The following is an 18044-nucleotide window of genomic DNA, read 5'->3' as shown; positions in this document are numbered from 1 at the left end:
CCATTGCGGTGGGGGCACGGACGGCGCTGGCAACTGGAAGAGTGTGTTTGTTCCAGGCCTTGGAGCCTCGGGAAGGGGTGATGGGGAGGGAGGGAAGGCTGGCAGATGGGCAGGCTCTGGACCAGCTCAGCACCCTGTCCAGCCCAGGGCTGGACCTCCGCAGGATCAGGCCCTGTGCTGCTGGCCGCCCCCCTGGGCGGGCTGGTGAGGGGCTTAAGGGACAGGGTCAGAGCCTGCTGTATGCACAGAGCTGCTGCTGGCCCGGGGCTTTTGCATCTCATCCCCTCCACCCCAGCCCTTTAGTTTGTATTTTTATAAATCTCTATATAGAAATATATATGATGCAAAGTGCAATAGAGACGAGACCCCGCGTTGGCCGGGAAGTCCTTGTGTCTCCATCTCCCCTCAGACTGTAACAAACCTTGTTCTCTTGGGTGTCCTGACGCTACAGGACAGGGTGCTGGGTCGTTTACATTTTTTTTTTTTTAATTATTACTGTTGTTTTGCTGTTTCCCCATATCCCGCTGGGTGCTGCTGGGGAGCCGCACCCTCCTGCCCCGCGGGCAGGGTTGGTTGTAGGGTGCTGCCTGTCCTCCGAGGCAGCTGCCCGACTGTGCCAAACGTTTGGAGCTGCTGGCGGGCGTTGTGCGGTGGGGAGCGCTTGGTTCGTGGTTCGAGTCCAACAAGCCGCTGTAGATCCTGCCGCCTCCTTCTCTGCTTCCGCGAAGGGACGCCTCAGTCCCCTGCCAAAACGCCATCCGCGGGGCTGGCATCCTGCTGCGGGTGAGACAGCAGGCTGCTGTGCCCGGAGGGCTGCGCTGTGCCATGGCCCTTGGCCCTTTTCTTTTCTCCTGGGTCAGCAGAAGCTCTCGGGATCTGCTTATTCCCTGGACAAAAAGCAAAGAGGCAAGACGAGGGCTGACCGGCTCCATCCGCTGTTTCTGCTTCTCCCCTCCTCCGGGGAAGGGGTGCAGTGGGGCATCCGCTTCCCCGCCGTTCTCCTGGGCTTGGGACCTGCCTGTTGTTCCTTTCTCCAAGACTGGCGCTGTGTGGAGGAATCTGAGTTTGGTTTTCACCCCAGGGAAACGTTTCACATCTCGCCTGCAGCCTGGGATGGGGTTTTGTCGCTGCACAGGGCTGGGGCAGGGGAGCTGCTGGGGATGAGCTGGAGCGTGGCTCATGGCACGGTCAACGGGAAACTTGGCCAGTTGGGTTTTGCCATCTCCAAAAATGTGTGCCATCCTTCACCTTCCTGCCAAGCCCTGGGCTTCCCCTCCTCCCAGACCCCATGGTTTAAGGATGCTGGTGCTGCAGGAGGTGCTTTGTGGACCTTGGTGTGTGAGGGCAGGTTCCTGCTGGCACCCTGGCCCCCTGCTCCCTGGGGGGCTGGGGAGGGGCCGTGCTGGGCCGGGCCTCGCTGCAGGGGAGGATGTGGAAATTCTGTGTCGGAAGCGTTCTGTAAAATTGTCTTAAATATGCAACATCGCGACAAATATATCTATATCTCTACGGTGCGGTGTGTCGGGTTTTTGCGGCGCTGTGAGGGGTGGGGGGAGCTGCTGGGTTTCAAAAAGGTTTTGGAGGAGCTTCGCCTCCTCCTGCACCCCGCGGCGGGTGTAAATCCGGCCGGGGCCTCAGCCGGGGGGGCGCTGGGCGGCTGGGAACCAGGCGGTCGGGTTTTCTTCGCCCGTGGCTGGAGCAGGGGGGCCGGGGGCTGTGGCTGGTCCCTGCCCGCGGCTCCCGGCCGCCGCTGGATGCTCCGGTAGCCCCAGTCCCCGCCCCGCCGCGTCGCCATGGCAACCGCCGGCGCCGCTGTGCCTATGGGGGCCGGCGAGGGGCGGCGCGATGACCAATGAGGGGCAGCGGGGCGGGGCCGCTCCGTGTGCCGCGGCGGCCGAGCTGTGCATCTGGCCCCGCCCCTCCCGGCCCCGCCCCCCGGCCGGCGGAGCGCGGGCAGGGGCTACCGGTAGCGGCGGGATGGCACAGCCCGGCGAGACCTCGGCGCACACGGCGACCGCCGGCGCGGCCATGGACAGCAACGTCCTGGCCATCGTCATCGCCGCGAGTGAGTGGCGAGCGGCGGGGCCGGGAACGGAGCGGGGGCGGCCGCCGTGCGGGATCACGGGCTCGGACGGTGCCGGGGAAGAGACTCCCTTCGCCCCGGGGGCGGCCCGGGGGAGCGGTCGCTGCAGCCCCCGGTCCGTCTCCGATGCTCGGCCCCAGCGGAGCGGCGGGGAGGTTGGCGGGGCCGGGTGGGCTCCGCAGAGCAGAGCGTGGGCTGGACGGGAGCCGCTGCCGAACCGGCACCCAGCCGGGGTGCGAGCCGGGAGCCGGGGGCCCGGTCCCTGCGGGGGCTGGTCCCTGCTGCGGGGCTCCGGGACGGGGCTGAGCCGCTCTGGCTCTGCGGCTGCTCCCCGGTCTCGTCGGGAGGCAGAAACGTCGGGCACGACGGGGCTTTGTGCGTCCTCGGGACGGGCAGCGGGCGCACCCCGCTTCTCTGGGGGTTTTCCAAGCCGCTCTTTGCCGAGGCACCGGGAGGGCGAAGCGGGGAGGCCCACGGACCCATCGGGCCACCGGTTCATTCGCCCCTTCCCCTGGCAGCCGTGTCCACCTCCGTCTTCATCGTGGCCGTCCTCATCCTGCTGCTGCTCCTCTACCACCGGGACCCCATGTGCTGCCAGTTCCTCTGCTCCTGCCGCCTCTTCCAGACCCCCAGCCAGTATGTGAGTGTTCTCCCTCTCCTTCTCCCTGCGAGCCCCCGGCCGCCCCCCGAGCTCTTGTTCCCTCGTCCTGGGGTCTGTGAGGCAGTGTCACTGGGCTTGCTGAGGGACGTGGGACCTCCGAGCAGAGCCGAGCTCCTTCTTCCCACTCTACCCAAGAGATCCATCCACCCAACCCTGCCTGGCTGTGCCGTTGGAGGTGATATTGGCAAGGCCTGGCACTGGCAGGTTCCCCACCGGCTCAGGAGGGGTGTCCTCCTCCTCCAGCACAGTTGTGCACGGCGCTGGGCTCTGTTTTTTAGAGAAGGGTCCCAGCAGGGATGGGGGCTGGAAGCTGAGCGCGAAGGCCAACAACGCTGCTGGCATCCCCAGCAACCGGCTCTCTTGTGCGCAGCTTTTGGGCGCGGAGCAGCAAGAGACAAAGCCCTTTCGCTGGCACCTGTAATTTCCTGGGGCTGCCTTTCAAGTGGGGAAGCTGATGATAGGAAAAAAAAAAAGAGCAGCGTGTTCAGCCAGCGCTGCCTTTGTGGTCACGGCTGCCTGGGGAAAGCTCGGCTTCCAAAGGTCGCAGGGAGGGCTGGGTACCGCTGCAGAGCCCCTGGGAGAAGAGGGGCCAGCAGCCTCGGCTAGCGGGGGACAGAGAGACTTGTGCCACAAAATGCAAATTTCGTAGTCCAGCACAGGCTGGGAAGTTCCCAGCAGAAATCACAGTGGGAATGGGCTGCGCTGCTGGCATTCCCTGCCTGCTTCACTGCATCTGCTCCTTTCCTCCTCTTCCTCCCTCCTCCCTGCTCCCTGTCCGCGGCACGCATCCGGGAGAGGGCTGGGACACCGCGCTCCTCGCCCTGCGGAGCTGCTCCCCGAGCAGGGATGCGCCGCAAGCTGCAGAGTCTTCACCGTGCTCGGGGCGGGCTCTTGGGCGGGGGGTTCAAGGAGAAGGCATCTTGCCTTTAGCAAAGGGCTGTGTGGACAGACGGATGTGGATACGAAGGGAATGTGGAAAGGGAATGTATTGCCACCAGAAAAAGTGTAGCAGTTGTAGTGGAGTGAGGCAGCTTTCGAGCAGGTGTAGTTGTGCTGGTTTTGCTAATCGGTTATTAAGCCAGTTGCACCCCCAGCCAGCCTAATCCCCTGCAGCTTCTGTAATTGCGCTGTAGGGCTGAGACAAACGGTTCCTCGGTTGTTAAGAGCAGAAGTAAATCTGTCGCTCGTAGTTCCCCCTGCGGATCCTCGCTTACTCTGGGAGTCTCTGGACTTTTATTTTGCTGTCAGAGATGGGGCTCTTCTGAGAGTGAGGAACAGCCCACGGCTTGAGTCCGGGGCTGCTCTCTGTGAGAGGGGTCCCTGCTGTTGCTCCACACCTTGACAGGGAATCCAGTTTCGCTGGAGCAAGACTGCTGGGGAACAAAACAGCTCTTGCTCTGCAGATTTGCTTGCCCCGGTATCCTGAACTGACTCTTGATAGATAAGCATTTACAAATCCTGTAACCCTGAGCATGTGACGGAGCTCTTATCTGCGCTAGCGGAATAGTCGGGGTTTTTGCCGTCACTCGAAGAGAGACGGTTCTGCTGACTCTGAATGAAACCCTGCCCCAGGCCCGGGCTGCTGTCCCTCCGGCTGTGCTGTGTAGCGGTGCCGGCTGGCTCGGGCCCTGTGCTGCCCGGTGAGGATGTGCCCGAGCCGTCGGTGTTGGTACACAGGCAGGCAGAGGTTGGCTGCCAGCAGTGAGAGCCATGGAAGCCAAACGGGCAGAGGCAGCGGCTCTCCCCCCTGCCCACGGTCCCGCTTCCCCGGCTGTCCCGTGCGAGCTGGCTGAGCTCCACTCGCTGCCAGGCGGGATGTGAGGGATTTCAGCTTTGCTCACGTCCTCCTCCCTGACCCCTCGTTACAGGACTGTCCCCCGCCCTACTTCAGCAGCAGCCAGCGGCTCGTGGGTCCCCAGCGCGGAGTGTCACGGCTGGAGAGCGCTGCTGAAAACGCTGGCATGCAGGTGATGGCTGGGTCCCTGACAGGAGCTGGGTGGGAAGTGGTAACGAGGGTCCTGCTGGGCTTGGGAAGAGACTGCGGTTATGGGGACCTGGGGAGCTCCTAGGGCATAGGGAGAAGGTGCTGGAGAGCAGGAGCAACTTTGGGAAGTACCGCCTGTATGTAAAAACCTGCAGGGGAGGGCAAGGGATGCTGCAGAGGACACCACAGTGCCCTGAGGTGTGTGGGCGTGAAGTGCCGGGCAGATCCTTTGGGGCTTTGGGTTTGCAAGGCATGTTGTGGTGTAATTACTCCCCGGGAGGGAGGATTTCTTCTCTCAGGGTTCAAGGAAAGGCACCCACAACTCTGAAGTAACTCAAGGTGGCATCAGGACATGAACTTCCAGCAAGGAGAACCACTGTCACGCTGACCTTTCTCTTCTGGGCTGGGCATTTCTAGGCAGACGAGCTGTTCTGCGTCGGACCCCCCAGCAGCTACCAGCTGCCTTCCTGGGAGCAGCCCCGCTTGCCAAGCTACGAGAGCGTGCGGAAGAAAGATCGCCAGCGCGAAATCCATCAGATGATCGCCGAGAGGTTCGGGCTGTGGGCAGAGCCTTCCCAGGAGGTGAGCTCTCCCTCCCCTGCACAAGGGTGCTGGCGGAGGCGCGGGGGCAGGCCCTGCTCCCTCTCGGGGTCTTGTTTCAGCAATTTGCAGTAGCTAAGGACTCTGTTCTCTGCGATTGCCTTTCGCTGATAGCCTTTATCTCTGAGAAGGGCACAAAGTGTACCAGGAGAATACTTTTGTGTACATCTGTGCAGGTTAATGATCAATCTCTCCCAGTGCGTTTGCAGAAATGCCTGTGCCGGGAGGCAGGGCAGAGCTGCTGATGAAAGGACAGGCCCTTCAGATCATCTGCTTGGTACTAGCCCGAGCTGGGAATGTTATTTTTAGATCTGTAAGGCTTCCACGGTTTCTTGCTCCCTTTTCCTCAGAGGACACCTCTAGGAGGCCCCTTGCTATTACCTTGAAGTGTTTATGGCTTATTTATGAGCAGGAGGCTTTGCCTGTTATGGCATTTAAGACTTGCACTCCCGCAATAAAATAGAGAAAAGCAAGTGAATCTGCCGAGTAGGTCCTGTTGCAGCGGCCTGAGCGACTCCTGCTGAACAGAGACCTCATTGAATAAAGCAGAACAGAAACATCTGAAACCCTGAGAAGAGCACTAAAGGTTCGCCGATTTACCTGGATTTTTGGGCTCTTAAAGCTGCACCGTGAAGTCTGGCGTTGTCAGCACTTGCCGGTCGCTGTTTGGAGCTGTAACTACTGATACCTGCCCTGAAACCGCAGCACTGAGGGCACAGGAGAGAAAGGCCCCCAAGCTGAGGAGCTCCCTCCTGCAACGGGAGCTCTTCCACAGCATCACTGTGCCACTCCTGTAATTCGTTATGGGGACAAAGCTACCCCAGCCCAGAGCTTCCTCTCTGCTGCTGTGCAAACAAAACCCGAGTAGAAAGCCTGGTTTGAAGGTGTTTGTGTAAATCCCAGTAACTGATCCTTGGTCAAAGGAAAGCAAACAACAGTCCCATTTTAACAGAAGTCAAGTTTTTTCTTGCCTTGCCACAAGCAGTAACAAGTCCTTGAAGGGGGACAGGGGAGAGCAGGACCCTGGCTCAGAGTGTGAGGGGGAGCGGGGGGAATGTGTCCCCTCAGTGGATGTCTGCCCTGCCGTGTCGCAAACCAGCGCTAGGCGCTCATTTTCCAGGTGTTCCTGTAGCCAGCAGCTCGCTGCTCTGAGGAGTGCAGGCATTTAATTTCAGGCTGGTGGGGGCTGTGAGCCTCGTCATCGGCTCTGTAAGGAGAGGTGGGATAATCTCCTGGTTATTTCTGAGCAGCTGTAATGCTCTGCCTCTCTCCTCCGTAGATGCCGCCTCCCTACGAGCACGCTTTGAGGCATCCTCCAGCTTTCTCAGGAACACTGCTAAGCTCGGAGGCCTTGGACAGGCGTGGCGTGCCAGACCCTTTCCAGGCCCCTCTCAGCTACCGAACTCAGCGAAACACAGACGTGTAGGGCCTCGGCCTCCACGTGCTGCTTCTTCCCGTGGTGTCAGCGACAGAAGTGCCTGTGACATCGTTCTCGTCCGCAGGGAGCAGACGAACCTCAGACCTTCCACCCAGATCCGCAATCAGCCGAGCCGAGGGAAGTCAGAGACGGCCCTCGTGCCGCGCAGGGGGAGGCGCAGAGCCACCGCCAGGTACTGCGCTCTGAGCACCCAGGGATGCTGCTCGCTCTTCTCTGGCAAACGTACTGTTACGAATGGTGACGGACCAGCTGCTGGCTTCTACGGGGTAAAGCCAAGGTGAAGGTCTGCTGAGCCAGAGCTCCTCCAGGCAGCTGCGTTACCGTACCTCTGTGAGGCAAGCACTGCCCGGCGTGCCAAGGATCAGACCTCAGACAGTGGTCGTGTTGTGCTACTTCACTTTTTTCTAACTTCTACAATGTTTCACTTTGTCAGTGGATCAGACGCCGGGTGGGAATCCTCACCTGTGAGCGGCAGAACGGATCTGCATCGGAGCATCACTCTGCTCTCGCGGCAATGGTCCCGGTGTGAACTTCAGAGGGGCCCCAGGGGCTGTGTCACCTGCTGTACGCAAATACCGACCACCCAGACCAGATGTGCAAGCTGGGGAAGGACAGAAGCATGGACAAAACAGCTGGTGGTCTCCATGAAGAACGTAAAGCCAAGATGGACGTGTGTAGCTGACCCAGTTTACCCAGTCATCTTCTGCAGAGCAATGTAATAGTGTCACCACTGGTCTCCTTACACCACCAATTTTGATAACCTGTTTTCTACTGTTTCAAATTGTTTACAAATCTGTAGATAAAACGAGATCAGTTTGGCCACAGGGCATTTGGGGTCCTTTCTTTCAAACAACATAAGCTTGAAAGTGTCATGGAATGACTGGAGGAAGACAAAAGGCCAAGTCTTCTGGATTATGGCTTTATCATACACCTCTAGCTGCTGAGCTTCAAATACCACCCCAGACTGCTGCATCTTACCAGGCATTCTAAAATTAGTCACGGGTTTGCTTTATGAGTGTAAGCTTGCCTCACGTGGCTGGTAAATGGAACACTTTCAGGTATTGGAGTTAATCCCTGAGGTGAATTAGAGAGAAGGAAAAAGCTAGCTTCCTGGGATGCAGAGTTAAGTGCAAGTGGAAAAGGACCTGTTCTCTTCTGCAGTATTTTGAATTAAGATATAAATATATGTCTAAAAATGAGTAAAAATAGAGGGAATTGTTACTGGGACAAGTACTGACATAAGAATGATTGTAGGGAGAACTCATCCAGTGGCGCAAGAGAGCAAGTTCAGCTCGCTACTAAATGAATAGAATTACACATTCTATGAACAGGCAAGACCTTCAACAGCCCCACAGCATTTATTGAACACTTCAAGTGCCAGCAGGTGATCCCAGTGCCTCAGCACTGACCATGTGTGCTTTAGGAGTGAGAAAACAGAGTCCTAAACTGGTGTCTTCAGAGCTGGAATACTCCTGCCCTCGGAGGCCAGTCCAGCAGGAGCAGCCCATCGCAGCTGCTCCTTGCCATCCGTCTCTGTGTGATGCGGGAGGCTCAGAGCATGGTGACCAGTTTAAAGCTTCCTACCTCTGCGGTAGGGATAACATTGATAAAGGTTTTATAAAGAATTGCTCCTTTGGGTAGACGACAGATGACTACCCTGCTCTCGCTGCTGCGGGGCGGAGGTACGTAGACCTCTTTGGTGTATCTCACGATCCCATCCTCCAGGGCATAGAGCGTCTTGTTCCGGCCCATCCCCACCTGGAAGAGGATGAGAAGTGTTAGAAAGGGAAGGCTGGAGGTCCACCACTAAAGCCGATGCGATCATCGGTCCGCCTCGTTCAATATCCTGGCTGCAACAGCATCTGTTGCTTTGTATTTTAAAATAAAAGAAGACCACACTATTTGCTTCCAGCAATCAGTATGCAATGGTGCTCATGACAAGGGAAGAGAGAGCGATTCCAGTCTGAAGCGCAAGAACCCAGTTAGGTTACGGAAGTGTTTGGGGACACCCGTACCTTTCAGTCCTTTCCTCAGTCACACAGGCAGAGGTGTGACTCTGAGCAGGCTCTGTGAGTGTGGAACACCAGGTAATGAAACCCAGTTTCAGGATTATGTGGAATACAGGGAAGAGCACTAAGAACTAGTTTGAAAGAGAGGAGGCACTGAGCAGAGGATTCTGTTGCAGGCTGCTGTTTTCTGAGAACCAAGGAAGACATGGAAAAGCAACTTACATGAGCACCTGGATGCCAGCGTATCAACCGCTGCGTAGCCAGAATGTTGCCTGCGTGCACAAACGCACCTGCAACAGAGTGACAGAGTCAGACTGCAGAGAAACAGAGCTTCCCAAATCCCTGGCAGAACGCAAGCAGTTCCAGGACTTACAAAACCCAGCTTTCTGTGGGAATTTTCTAAGGAAAAATACCTTCAAATGCTAAAAGCATCTAAACAAAAATGCTGTTAGCAGGAAATAAAGGGCAATTAATGTACAATGGCAAAAAGCAATTCTAGTCTTTGAAAAGATTACTTGTAGGGTACAAGGCATTTTCTGGTTGCTGAAGGCATCTGTTTTATTACCTCTTACATCAATATGTTTTCATCAGCAAAGCTAATAATTATTAAGCACTCAGCTGCAAGAATCTGTACTTTGGCTTCTGCTAAGCCTCATAATTCTCCCCTTTGTAAACATCAAAAATGCTCAGCTTTATAACACAGCACGGGGGAAAAGTGCACTTAAGCTATTAAGTGTCTCACAGCGTACCCTCCTCCCAGGTGCCGCAGAGAGGCAGAGTTAGAAGCAAAGTACGTTTTCAGTGAGCAATTTTGGCTGGCCACTCACAGGCCCGTCTGCGAGGGAGGCTAATTTCCCCCTGCCCTCCCGCCAGCTGCCCTTGATCACAAGGTTTCAGTGAACCTCCCCTTTCCTTTCTCTGGGAAGAGTGCCCTGGCCACCTCCTACTGAAACGCTCAACAACCGACACCAGTAGCAGGGGAGAAGCTGTGAAGAACGCAATGAAATGCAAATAAGACTCAGCAGATATTCAGACCTACCTTCTACTTTTTTGAATCCGTAGCGCTTCCCAGGGCTGCGACCACCTAAATTTTTTGAGCTGCCTCCAGTTTTCTTAGAAGCACATCTGACAGCAAGCAGGCTTATTTGGGGAGTAGTTAGAACTAGGTTGGGAGCAAGAACAACAACAATGTCAGTTGAAAAAAGCTATTACACACGCTTTCATTTTTCAAATTTAAAAGTATGTCAGCTAACGCAGGCTTTAAAACTAAAGCCAAAAGAAAGCTCTGAGGGGAAAAAAAACTACTTCCGAGATAATTAGACCACCACAGCCTAAGTCTCCTGCAAAGAGGCCACATCTCAAGTACTGCTGCTGCCCAGGGAGGAGGAAAACTCTCACAACAATGTTAAAGAACACACACAGATTCATGTCTCAGCAAGGCCTTGTAAAATGAGGTACCAGTTGCTGTGGATCGGCCTTATATTGCTTTGAGAAAAGACAATTTGTGCTCTCTGTTTCAGTTTCCCCTCTGATCAAACGACATTCACTTTCCTGGTATTATTTTGTAATCTTACAAACGAGAAGACTCCAATTCAGGACAATGTATAAGCATATAGAGAATTGCTATCCTGAACCTACTAATTGAAGCATTTTGTGCAAACTCTTGAGTTACAGTCAGGACATGTGAAGGAAAAAAAACAACAGTTGTCACTGATTGCCTCTGGATACAAAATATCATCACACCACAAACTTCTTCCTTAAACAAACAAAAGATACTGACAGAAAACACACACACCGGTTTTCTTATAAAGAAAGCTGACCCTCTTGTGAACTTCTCTGTTAAAAATGATTGAGATATAATTAGGTCTTTAAAAAAAAAAATCTCTTCAATACTTCCCTTCATGCAGTTAGCAGACAAATCCAATTTTTCTGAATCCCTCTACTGAGCCTCCTAAGCAGCAGTTTAGTGTGGAGGAGTGGTTAGTGTAACATGCTTGTTTCCTTAACCTGAATAAAACCAGTGGATTAACTTGATCTTCATTAAATTATCATAGAGCTAGAAATACTGTTGAGAAAAGGGTAATAGCTCTACAAAGAACCATTAATTTCAGAAGCTTACCCATTAAGTAAAAGATTCGGACACTTGACAAACTAAAGGGAAGTAGGCAAAGATGAATGGGGGTTACAGCTTCATATACACAAAATCTACACAGTTATAGTCCAATTAAATTTTATATTAAAAAAAAAACAAACTCCAACGGGTTGATTCCAGGATTACATTTTGTGTTGCATGAAAGAAGCTTGCTAAGGATAAAAAAATGAACCTCAAAGCATCAGACATGCAGGGAAAAGTGGTTATCTAGAGAAGAGTGAGACAGGGTTTGTAATTTGATTGAAGTCACATTTGAAATCAGTGGAAAGACTTCAACTCTGATGTCCCGCCAAAGAAACCATGAGGATATTTCTGCCTGTAATACTTCTAGATTAATAAAAAAAAGGATTTTTAAAGCTCCTGATTATTGCACTATGCAAAGAGAGAGCAGAACCCCTCACTGTTTGGTCTCTACCTATTGCACGTTAATATTGTTTTTCCAAAAATGATTTTTTTTTCACCATGAGGGCAGTCAAGCAGCAGCACAGAGGGGTTATGCAGTCCCTATCTTTGAAGATTTTCGAGGTCAGAAGGGATAAAGCCCTCAGCACCACCTCAAGTCACGCTACAAACCACCTGAGACCCCTTACTCCGCGAAGCACCCTGCGATGCGGCAGCGCTAGGGCCTGACACCCTCCTATTTCAACCTCAGCACCGCCGAGGGAACCTTTCCTTAGGGCAATCTCTCGCCCCACAGCCGCACCCCTCTCCCCACGCCGCGGAAGGAGTGAAGCCAGAGGTCAGGGTAACCCCTCACTCACACAGCCGCTGCAGCGCCGCCATTTTGTCTTCATCGCCTCTTCCTTTTTCCGGTGGGTGGGAGGAGGACGCGCGGCTGGCGGCGGTTGGTCCGAACGCGCGCGTGCGCGCGCGTTCGGACCAACCGCCGCCAGCCGCGCGAACGTTCGGACCAACCGCCGCGGCGGCTGTTCCCGCCCTTTTCTCTTTGGGGGGAAGCGAGATGGCGGAGGCCGAGCTGAGGCCTGAGGGGAGCGATGAGGAGGAGCTGCCGACTTTAGCTTCCCTGCTGCAGCCCTCGCTACCGGCAGGCGGGTTGAAACACCGCCCGCCCCTTCCTCCTGCTCCCGAGCCTGAGATGGTTGTGGTGATGAGCAGTGAGAGCGAAGAGGAGGTGGAGATGGTGGAGGTTGCCCCCCTCCACGAGAGGATCAAGAGGAGGGTGAAAGCGAATAAAGAGGCGGCTTTCGACCTCCCCCAGCCAGGTGGTGGGGGTGCAGGAGCTGGCCTGTGCGCTAGCGGTAAGCTGTTGGCATCTGGCAGCGGAGGGCCGCACGAAGCCCCGGTGTCGTCTGGAGATGTGGCTTGTGGCAGCCAAAATGGCGTGCTTGGTGTTAAGAGGCCTTCCTCGTGCCTGCTGCCAGCTTCTCGGTCTGACTCTGCTGACCAGCCTTGTATGCCGCTGGCAGGGGGAGCAAGCCCGGAAACATCCCCCTCTCCTAGTACGGCAAAATGTAGTCAGAAGAAAAGGGAGGCGAGCTGCCAGGCTGCGTGGCAGAGGAGGAAGGAGCGAGAAGCACTGAGGAGGCAGAAGGAGGAGGAAAAAGAGAAGAAAAGGGCCCTTGCCAAGATGCTGAAAGCTCAGCGACCAGGGGAGTGCAAGAAATACATAACAGTGGTGCTAGATCAAGGTACTTGTCCTCACAGCCTGTATCTGCCTTATATTGACTGTCAGTTCTTGCACTGGAGGCCTAACCCATGCACTGACTTCAGTTCTCTTACAGGTGGAAGGTGGTGGACAGATCCTTAGTGCTTTGCAGGCTGCGAATTATTCCTGTGTCGTTGAGAGTCAGGCTGTTCCCTGCAGCATCACCTGGAGGAGAAAGACTGTGTCATCTCAGGTGTGCAAGCAAAATCTCAACGTTCTTGCCCTTTTCTTCCTCTGTTATTTGCACTCATTAGTAATTGTATTTAGCTGCCCTCTAATCTTCTCTCTGCCTCAGAGATCTGAGTGGGAGCACTAGTTTGAGTGAGTTAATTATAAACAGACTTGGTCTGGCTGTTTGTTTTCATATCTGGACAGATGGAACAAGGAGATGAATGGACAGAAGAGAAAAACGTCCTGGTTCTGCTTCGCTTGGAGGAGTTTTTGTCCATGGTTCACAACTACAAACAAGTAGGAGTGCTTATGGCTTTTGCGCTCTTGAACATCCCTTGCTGTAAGGAGTGCTCTTTGTCATCCCTATTCACGGGAGGAGGTTTTGATGTGGGATGGAGCCATGGTTTCAGTAAACCAGAAATCTGGTTTTAGAAGCCATTAATGGATAAAAACCACTAGGGTTGTACAATGCAAAGTTCTGACAAGCTTTCTTTCCTAGTTACAATTTTTCATGGATTTTTGAAGAAGTAACATTGTCAGATCAAGTAGGGTTATTTTTTTTTATTTCTTTCTGCCATAACTTTATACCGAATCCAGTATTGCCTGCTTGCCCCTGAAGAGCTGTGTGAACAGACTTTTTCATCTGCAGACTCAGCTGCAGAATCAGAGCCATAGGTTACTACGCTTGCGTATGTACCTCACAGTGGTGTAAGTCCTTTTTCTGTTGATCTTTGCAGGAGGCCCAGGGCTGTTCAGAAGGACTGGAGACCCTAAACAGCTATGCAGATCGCGTGATGGAGAAAATGCCTGGGAAAATTCTGGCACTGGCAGTGGTTGAAGTGGAGAAATATTTCAGGTTAAACATTTTTCCCTCCAGATGTTTCTGTGTTGTCTCTGGCCTTGGAAAAAATGCCATGAGTATTTAAATTAATTCCTTCTAGCAAAGTCTGGAGCATAAGAGGTATTCGTACCCAGAACTGTTGCACTAGTTTGTTATACAGGAACAGAAGCAAAGGTCCCTGCAGCCTGTCACCACAGTGACCAATGGGAAATGCCTGGGGAAGAGCGTGTACTCCTGGTCTTGCCTTACTCTTCTCTCTCTCTCTCTCAGAGCTCAGTCAAAGAAGAGACTGCGACAGGCAGCAGCGAGTGTAAGCCAAGAAGAGGAACAGGGAAAAAAGGGGAAAAAACGAGTTAAGGATTCTGGCCTGGAGACAACCAGAATGGATATGGAAGAAGTGAGTACCTTTAGAACAGGCGTGCAGCCATCATCTCTTGTTGTGTGCCGTTGTTTGAACACTTGACCCAATCACACGCTTTCTCTGGGGGGATTCAGCTGTCGTTAGTCTGTGTGTCTGCGGACAGAGGTCTCTGGGTTCAGTTCCCCGCTGCTCAGGTACGTACCTGCTGTCCCACGGACCAGCGTGTCTCGTTCACCTAGGTCCTGGGCAGTGAGCTGTCAGTCTCGGTCAGTATCTCTTGCCCTTCGTGGCCTGCTGGCAAAGCACGTCAATGCTGCCCTGGGCTGGGAGGCCTGCGTGTAACGAGAGCCTGCAAACTGGGGAGCTGCGGCAGCTGAAATGGTGCTAAACTGGTATTAACCATTAGGAGGTCGGCTGCCTCTAAATACTTCAGTGCTTTAAATTAACTGTTCCCAAAATGGGGAGAGGGTGGATGTTCTTGTCCTATAGCGAGATGTTGTGACCCTTTTCTGTTTCAGACATGAGTAGGGTTTGATGTGAGATTAATTGTTCCATTTGTTGTTTGCAATGACGTTGACAGGCCTTGGTGGATCTGCAGCTGGGCAAACAAGTCCAAGTCAGCTTTTTTGAGAGCTGGGAGGAGCTCGGAGAATTTGCCACTATGTTCACAAAAGCTGTAGCTGAAGCACCATACAAGTGAGTAAGCAGATGAGGTTCGGTCGTGTCTTTGGAGAGGCTGCACTTTCACAGTTACGGGGCAGGAGGAGCAGGAGTGCGGCTGTACTTCAGTACAACACTGGATAATGGTTTAAAGGAGCAAGTGACGCAGAGCAGCTGCTTAATGTAGCTCCTTCAACACAGGGTTAGGTCTTGGAAACTGATATCCTGCCTGGGGAGGGGCAAGGACAGACCCTGGTTTCACATTGGAGTCTTGACATCAATTAAAGCTCTTGTTCTCAGTCTGATTTTAGGAGTGGGAAGGGAATGCAAGTAGGGTTGGGCTCTTACAGCACTGGCTTTTCTTCTTCAGTGTGTCACCAAGAGGGACATGACTGAGAATGAACCATTTAGCTGTTTCCATTGATAAGGAAGGACAGCAGCATGTTGCACAGCGATAACTAAAAAGCCATCTTGTGCAGTCTCACACAATCCTAGCATTCCCGTCGCAGCAGCTGCTGTGTTTTACATCTCCGCCATGAGAAGAGATGAGATGTTGTTAAAAATGACAAGTGTTTTATTATGGTTGACAGGCAGAAAGTGAATTCTTGTTTGCCACTCTGTACGCATGTTGGCTTGTGTCAGGATCGCTCCCAAGATTGTTTCTTTTTCCATGGGAAATTTGTGTCTTAAACAAGGAAACAAGCAAGGCATGTAAAGAAAATAGGGTCAATTTTTTAGCATTTACTTTGATGCTAATGGAGTCTGTAACAGCACGGGGTGAGAAATGGCTCTCTGGCTATGTGACAACAGCTGCAGGGGTAGGATTTTCTTCACAGCCTCATTGTCTTATTTGCTTTCCCACTCTTTGTTCTCCCCAGGCGAGCGCGAGAGAATCCGATGTTCTCTTTCTGCTTAGAGGAGAAGTGGTGCAGAGGGGTGAAGGTGGATCGTTCCGGAAAGGGTCTTTTTGAAGTTTGGAAGAGGCAGATAGAACAATTTAATCGTGTCAGCCCGGAGATGGCTGAGGCTATTGTGACTGCCTACCCTTCTCCTCAGCTTCTGAACCAGGTAAGCATGCTTCAGGAATACAGAGTACCATGTGCAGACAGCCAACTAATGTAAGGAGTGGAAAAAAATCATTTAGTTGATATTGAATTTGACACAACGATTCCGTATGAGCTGTTTAGTAAGGCAGCGAAGGAGCCGATTCCTTGGCATCCATTGCTTGAGCTTTACAGAGCAAACCACTGAGGGAGCAGTAGTGGTTCTGCATCAGCCTTTGGGCTCACAAATGAGATCTGAAGAGAGCCCAGGTGAAAAATGGGTGTACATTTTGAAAGGGTAGAGCAGGTGCATAGCTTTGATTATTTTTTTTAAGCAATGGATGCAAATGGATGATACCATTGTTTCTTTGTGTTGCTTTTAGGCCTATAGCAGGTGCTCCTCAGAGCAGGAGCGGGAAAACATGCTGGCTAACATCCCTGTGCACCGTGGAGACGGTGTGACAGCCACCTCCCGGCGAATCGGACCCGAAGTCTCCCGGCGGATCTACGTGCAGATGACTTCCCACGATCCCGATCTCTATTTGGATTTCACTGGGTAACCCCAGGGAATGAGAATTGTACTCTTTGTCCAGTTGAAGTATCCAGCTTCCTTCTAGAAATAAGAGCTTAGATCACAGATAGAGTCGCTGATCCTGGTTTAAAGACTTAAAACACATTTAGACTTTATTGTGAGATAAAATTGCTGAATGGCTGGAGTTTACAGAAGAAAGATGGTGAACATCTTTCTGGACGTGGTTTCTAGTACTGATAGTTCCTTTTTATTTATCTTCCCAGAAAATAAATAATTTTGAATAATAATAATAATGATCTTTGTTTCTTAATGTGCCACCTTAAATACAGACAGGTGACTGTTGAAAGGAATACTTTCTGTGCTATCCTAAACCGCAAGTAGTTATCTTCTCTCTCCAGTGTGAAAAATCCTAACGCTAAAGCAACGTGGTGCTGCTGCCCCAGCACCTGCTCTGGTGAGGTGGAAGAACTTTACCTCACCAAACAGCCTCTCAGTTTTCCGCTGTGGCAGATGGGAATGAGAAAGACTAATTTTCAGATATAAATTTAGACTGCCCTGATTCAGTCTCCAGACGGCTTAATCTATAGAGGGTCTTGAAATCTGATTATATGCGCTGGAATTATGAGGTCTAAACAGTTGGCAGAAAAAGCTTTCTTTTAATTAGATTGGGGGACATGCTTGCCTGTCCACGAAGCCATTAGCACTTGTGCGCCCACAAGGACAGTTGAGGTCTTTTGCGACAGCAGCACTTACTGAGATGAGTGCTGAGAGTGAATTAAAGTGCATCCAGCACATGGAAGTTACCCTTTGGAACCGTGCTGCCCGGAATGAAAAAATAGCCGCCCGCCACGCCAGCTTGGGGCTTTCAGCAGGAGCCCTTCCCTGGCCGGTGGCTTCTGACCTGGTGTGACGGTATGCTCCCGCCGAACCTGACCGCTTTCCCCCCGTAACCGTGCTCAAGGGATAGCCATCAGCGATGGATGTGCCTGGTCTGACGGCTGCATCCGACTCAATGTGGATTTTGGGAATACAGATAACAGGACAATAGCCAAGGGATGGTGCTGCGCTCCCTCAACCATGGTGCTGGTCAATGTCCAACTCAAGCCAAATCTGGAAAAAACAGCGGGTGTGCAAATATGACTACGAGTCCATTACTTTACTCCATAAATAGCGAGCGGCCCAAGAGCCCTTCGAGTTCTCCTGCACACCAGGATCTCCCCGTGGGTAGGGACACCTCTCAAGGTTACTCCTCGAGGCTGAGAGGATCCTTACTGCATCAGGTCCTTGGTAAGTGATTTGGGAATAAGAGCACTGTAACTTTGAAAACTTAGTTAAGTGATATAAAGGCTTGATTGTGCGCATGTAATCCTTCGGACATAAACCGTTGCTCAAGCCTGGGACTGGGACTGCATCCAGCAGCACGCAGACTCCTCTCTGAGAAGGAGTTTAGAAAGCAAGGGGCTCCTTTCTGAGGGTCTCCCTGAAGTTCTGTCTGACCCTGTCCTCTGTGAAGCAAATGATCCAGCGTACCTCGCCATCAAATCTTGTTAATCGCTGTCACGCTTACCATTTACTATCAAACTTTGTCAACTCACTATTTATAGCAATAAAATACATTGTTCTTCTCTCTTTTGCAGGTAGAGTGAAGTGCTTCACTCATCACCTGAACCGGTAGATCTTACTGGCCTGGCGTTCGCAAACTTAAGCAGCACCCTGCTAGACGGCAAAGGAGCAGACTCCTGCCAGACGCCGGTAGCAATGCCTGCAGAGAGGAAATGTTGCTTTGAATTCTGTTTGCCGTTTTTCCGAACGTTTCCAGACAGTAAGCAAGGACCTTGTAAGG

The 18044-nt window shown here is 52.6% G+C and overlaps 3 protein-coding genes across 6 annotated transcripts; 2 read left to right on the top strand and 1 right to left on the bottom strand.

Annotated features, from left to right (window-relative positions):
* Positions 1–1954: 1954 nt before the first annotated feature.
* On the top strand, positions 1955–7588 carry LOC147598468 (uncharacterized). Of its 2 annotated transcripts, XR_015260549.1 has the most exons (6): positions 1955–2065; positions 2602–2723; positions 4613–4711; positions 5146–5310; positions 6608–6938; positions 7200–7588. XR_015260549.1 is itself a non-coding variant. In XM_086762284.1 (5 exons), exons 1-5 carry the CDS (start codon positions 1978–1980, stop codon positions 6752–6754), a joined length of 621 nt encoding a protein of 206 aa, XP_086618410.1. In that variant the 5' UTR covers positions 1955–1977; the 3' UTR covers positions 6755–7588. The 2 variants fall into 2 exon arrangements, 1 of the variants encoding a protein (XP_086618410.1); XM_086762284.1 differs by having other exon boundaries at positions 6608–7588.
* Positions 7589–8105: 517 nt separating this feature from the next.
* On the bottom strand, positions 8106–11749 carry MRPL27 (mitochondrial ribosomal protein L27). 2 transcript variants are annotated; one of them, XM_086762286.1, is made up of 4 exons: positions 11689–11749; positions 9815–9937; positions 8998–9065; positions 8106–8524 (listed from the first exon to the last, which is right to left on the bottom strand). In XM_086762286.1, exons 1-4 carry the CDS (start codon positions 11708–11710, stop codon positions 8318–8320), a joined length of 420 nt encoding a protein of 139 aa, XP_086618412.1. In that variant the 5' UTR covers positions 11711–11749; the 3' UTR covers positions 8106–8317. The 2 variants fall into 2 exon arrangements, with proteins under 2 accessions (XP_086618412.1, XP_086618411.1); XM_086762285.1 differs by lacking the exon at positions 11689–11749 and adding an exon at positions 10414–10527.
* A 139-nt stretch (positions 11750–11888) lies between these two features.
* On the top strand, positions 11889–17922 carry EME1 (essential meiotic structure-specific endonuclease 1). Of its 2 annotated transcripts, XM_086762332.1 has the most exons (9): positions 11889–12576; positions 12659–12786; positions 12969–13061; positions 13502–13620; positions 13876–14002; positions 14547–14662; positions 15505–15694; positions 16053–16225; positions 17839–17922. In XM_086762332.1, the coding sequence occupies exons 1-9, from the start codon at positions 11889–11891 to the stop codon at positions 17840–17842; spliced, it is 1638 nt and encodes a 545-aa protein (XP_086618458.1). In that variant the 3' UTR covers positions 17843–17922. The 2 variants fall into 2 exon arrangements, with proteins under 2 accessions (XP_086618458.1, XP_086618457.1); XM_086762331.1 differs by lacking the exon at positions 17839–17922 and having other exon boundaries at positions 16053–16485.
* Positions 17923–18044: the final 122 nt, after the last annotated feature.

This window comes from Chlamydotis macqueenii, chromosome 18, assembly GCF_036417535.1.
Source record: "Chlamydotis macqueenii isolate bChlMac1 chromosome 18, bChlMac1.mat, whole genome shotgun sequence".
In the NCBI taxonomy this organism is placed as follows: Eukaryota; Metazoa; Chordata; class Aves; order Otidiformes; family Otididae; genus Chlamydotis; species Chlamydotis macqueenii.
This window is presented reverse-complemented; position numbering and strand designations above follow the sequence as displayed.

Bases quoted from the DNA above. Each gene is read 5' to 3' on its own strand.
- LOC147598468 (XM_086762284.1), top strand. From the start codon at position 1,978: ATGGCACAGCCCGGCGAGACCTCGGCGCACACGGCGACCGCCGGCGCG. The intron at 2,724-4,612 runs GTGAGTGTTCTC...CCCTCGTTACAG, and splicing joins TCCAGACCCCCAGCCAGTAT to GACTGTCCCCCGCCCTACTT. The intron at 5,311-6,607 runs GTGAGCTCTCCC...TCTCCTCCGTAG, and splicing joins GGGCAGAGCCTTCCCAGGAG to ATGCCGCCTCCCTACGAGCA.
- EME1 (XM_086762332.1), top strand. From the start codon at position 11,889: ATGGCGGAGGCCGAGCTGAGGCCTGAGGGGAGCGATGAGGAGGAGCTG. The intron at 13,621-13,875 runs GTTAAACATTTT...TCTCTCTCTCAG, and splicing joins GAAGTGGAGAAATATTTCAG to AGCTCAGTCAAAGAAGAGAC. The intron at 14,003-14,546 runs GTGAGTACCTTT...TGACGTTGACAG, and splicing joins CCAGAATGGATATGGAAGAA to GCCTTGGTGGATCTGCAGCT.
- MRPL27 (XM_086762285.1), bottom strand. From the start codon at position 10,513: ATGATATTTTGTATCCAGAGGCAATCAGTGACAACTGTTGTTTTTTTT. The intron at 9,066-9,814 runs GTAGGTCTGAAT...ACTCTGTTGCAG, and splicing joins CGGATTCAAAAAAGTAGAAG to GTGCGTTTGTGCACGCAGGC. The intron at 8,525-8,997 runs GTAAGTTGCTTT...ATCCTCTTCCAG, and splicing joins GCTGGCATCCAGGTGCTCAT to GTGGGGATGGGCCGGAACAA.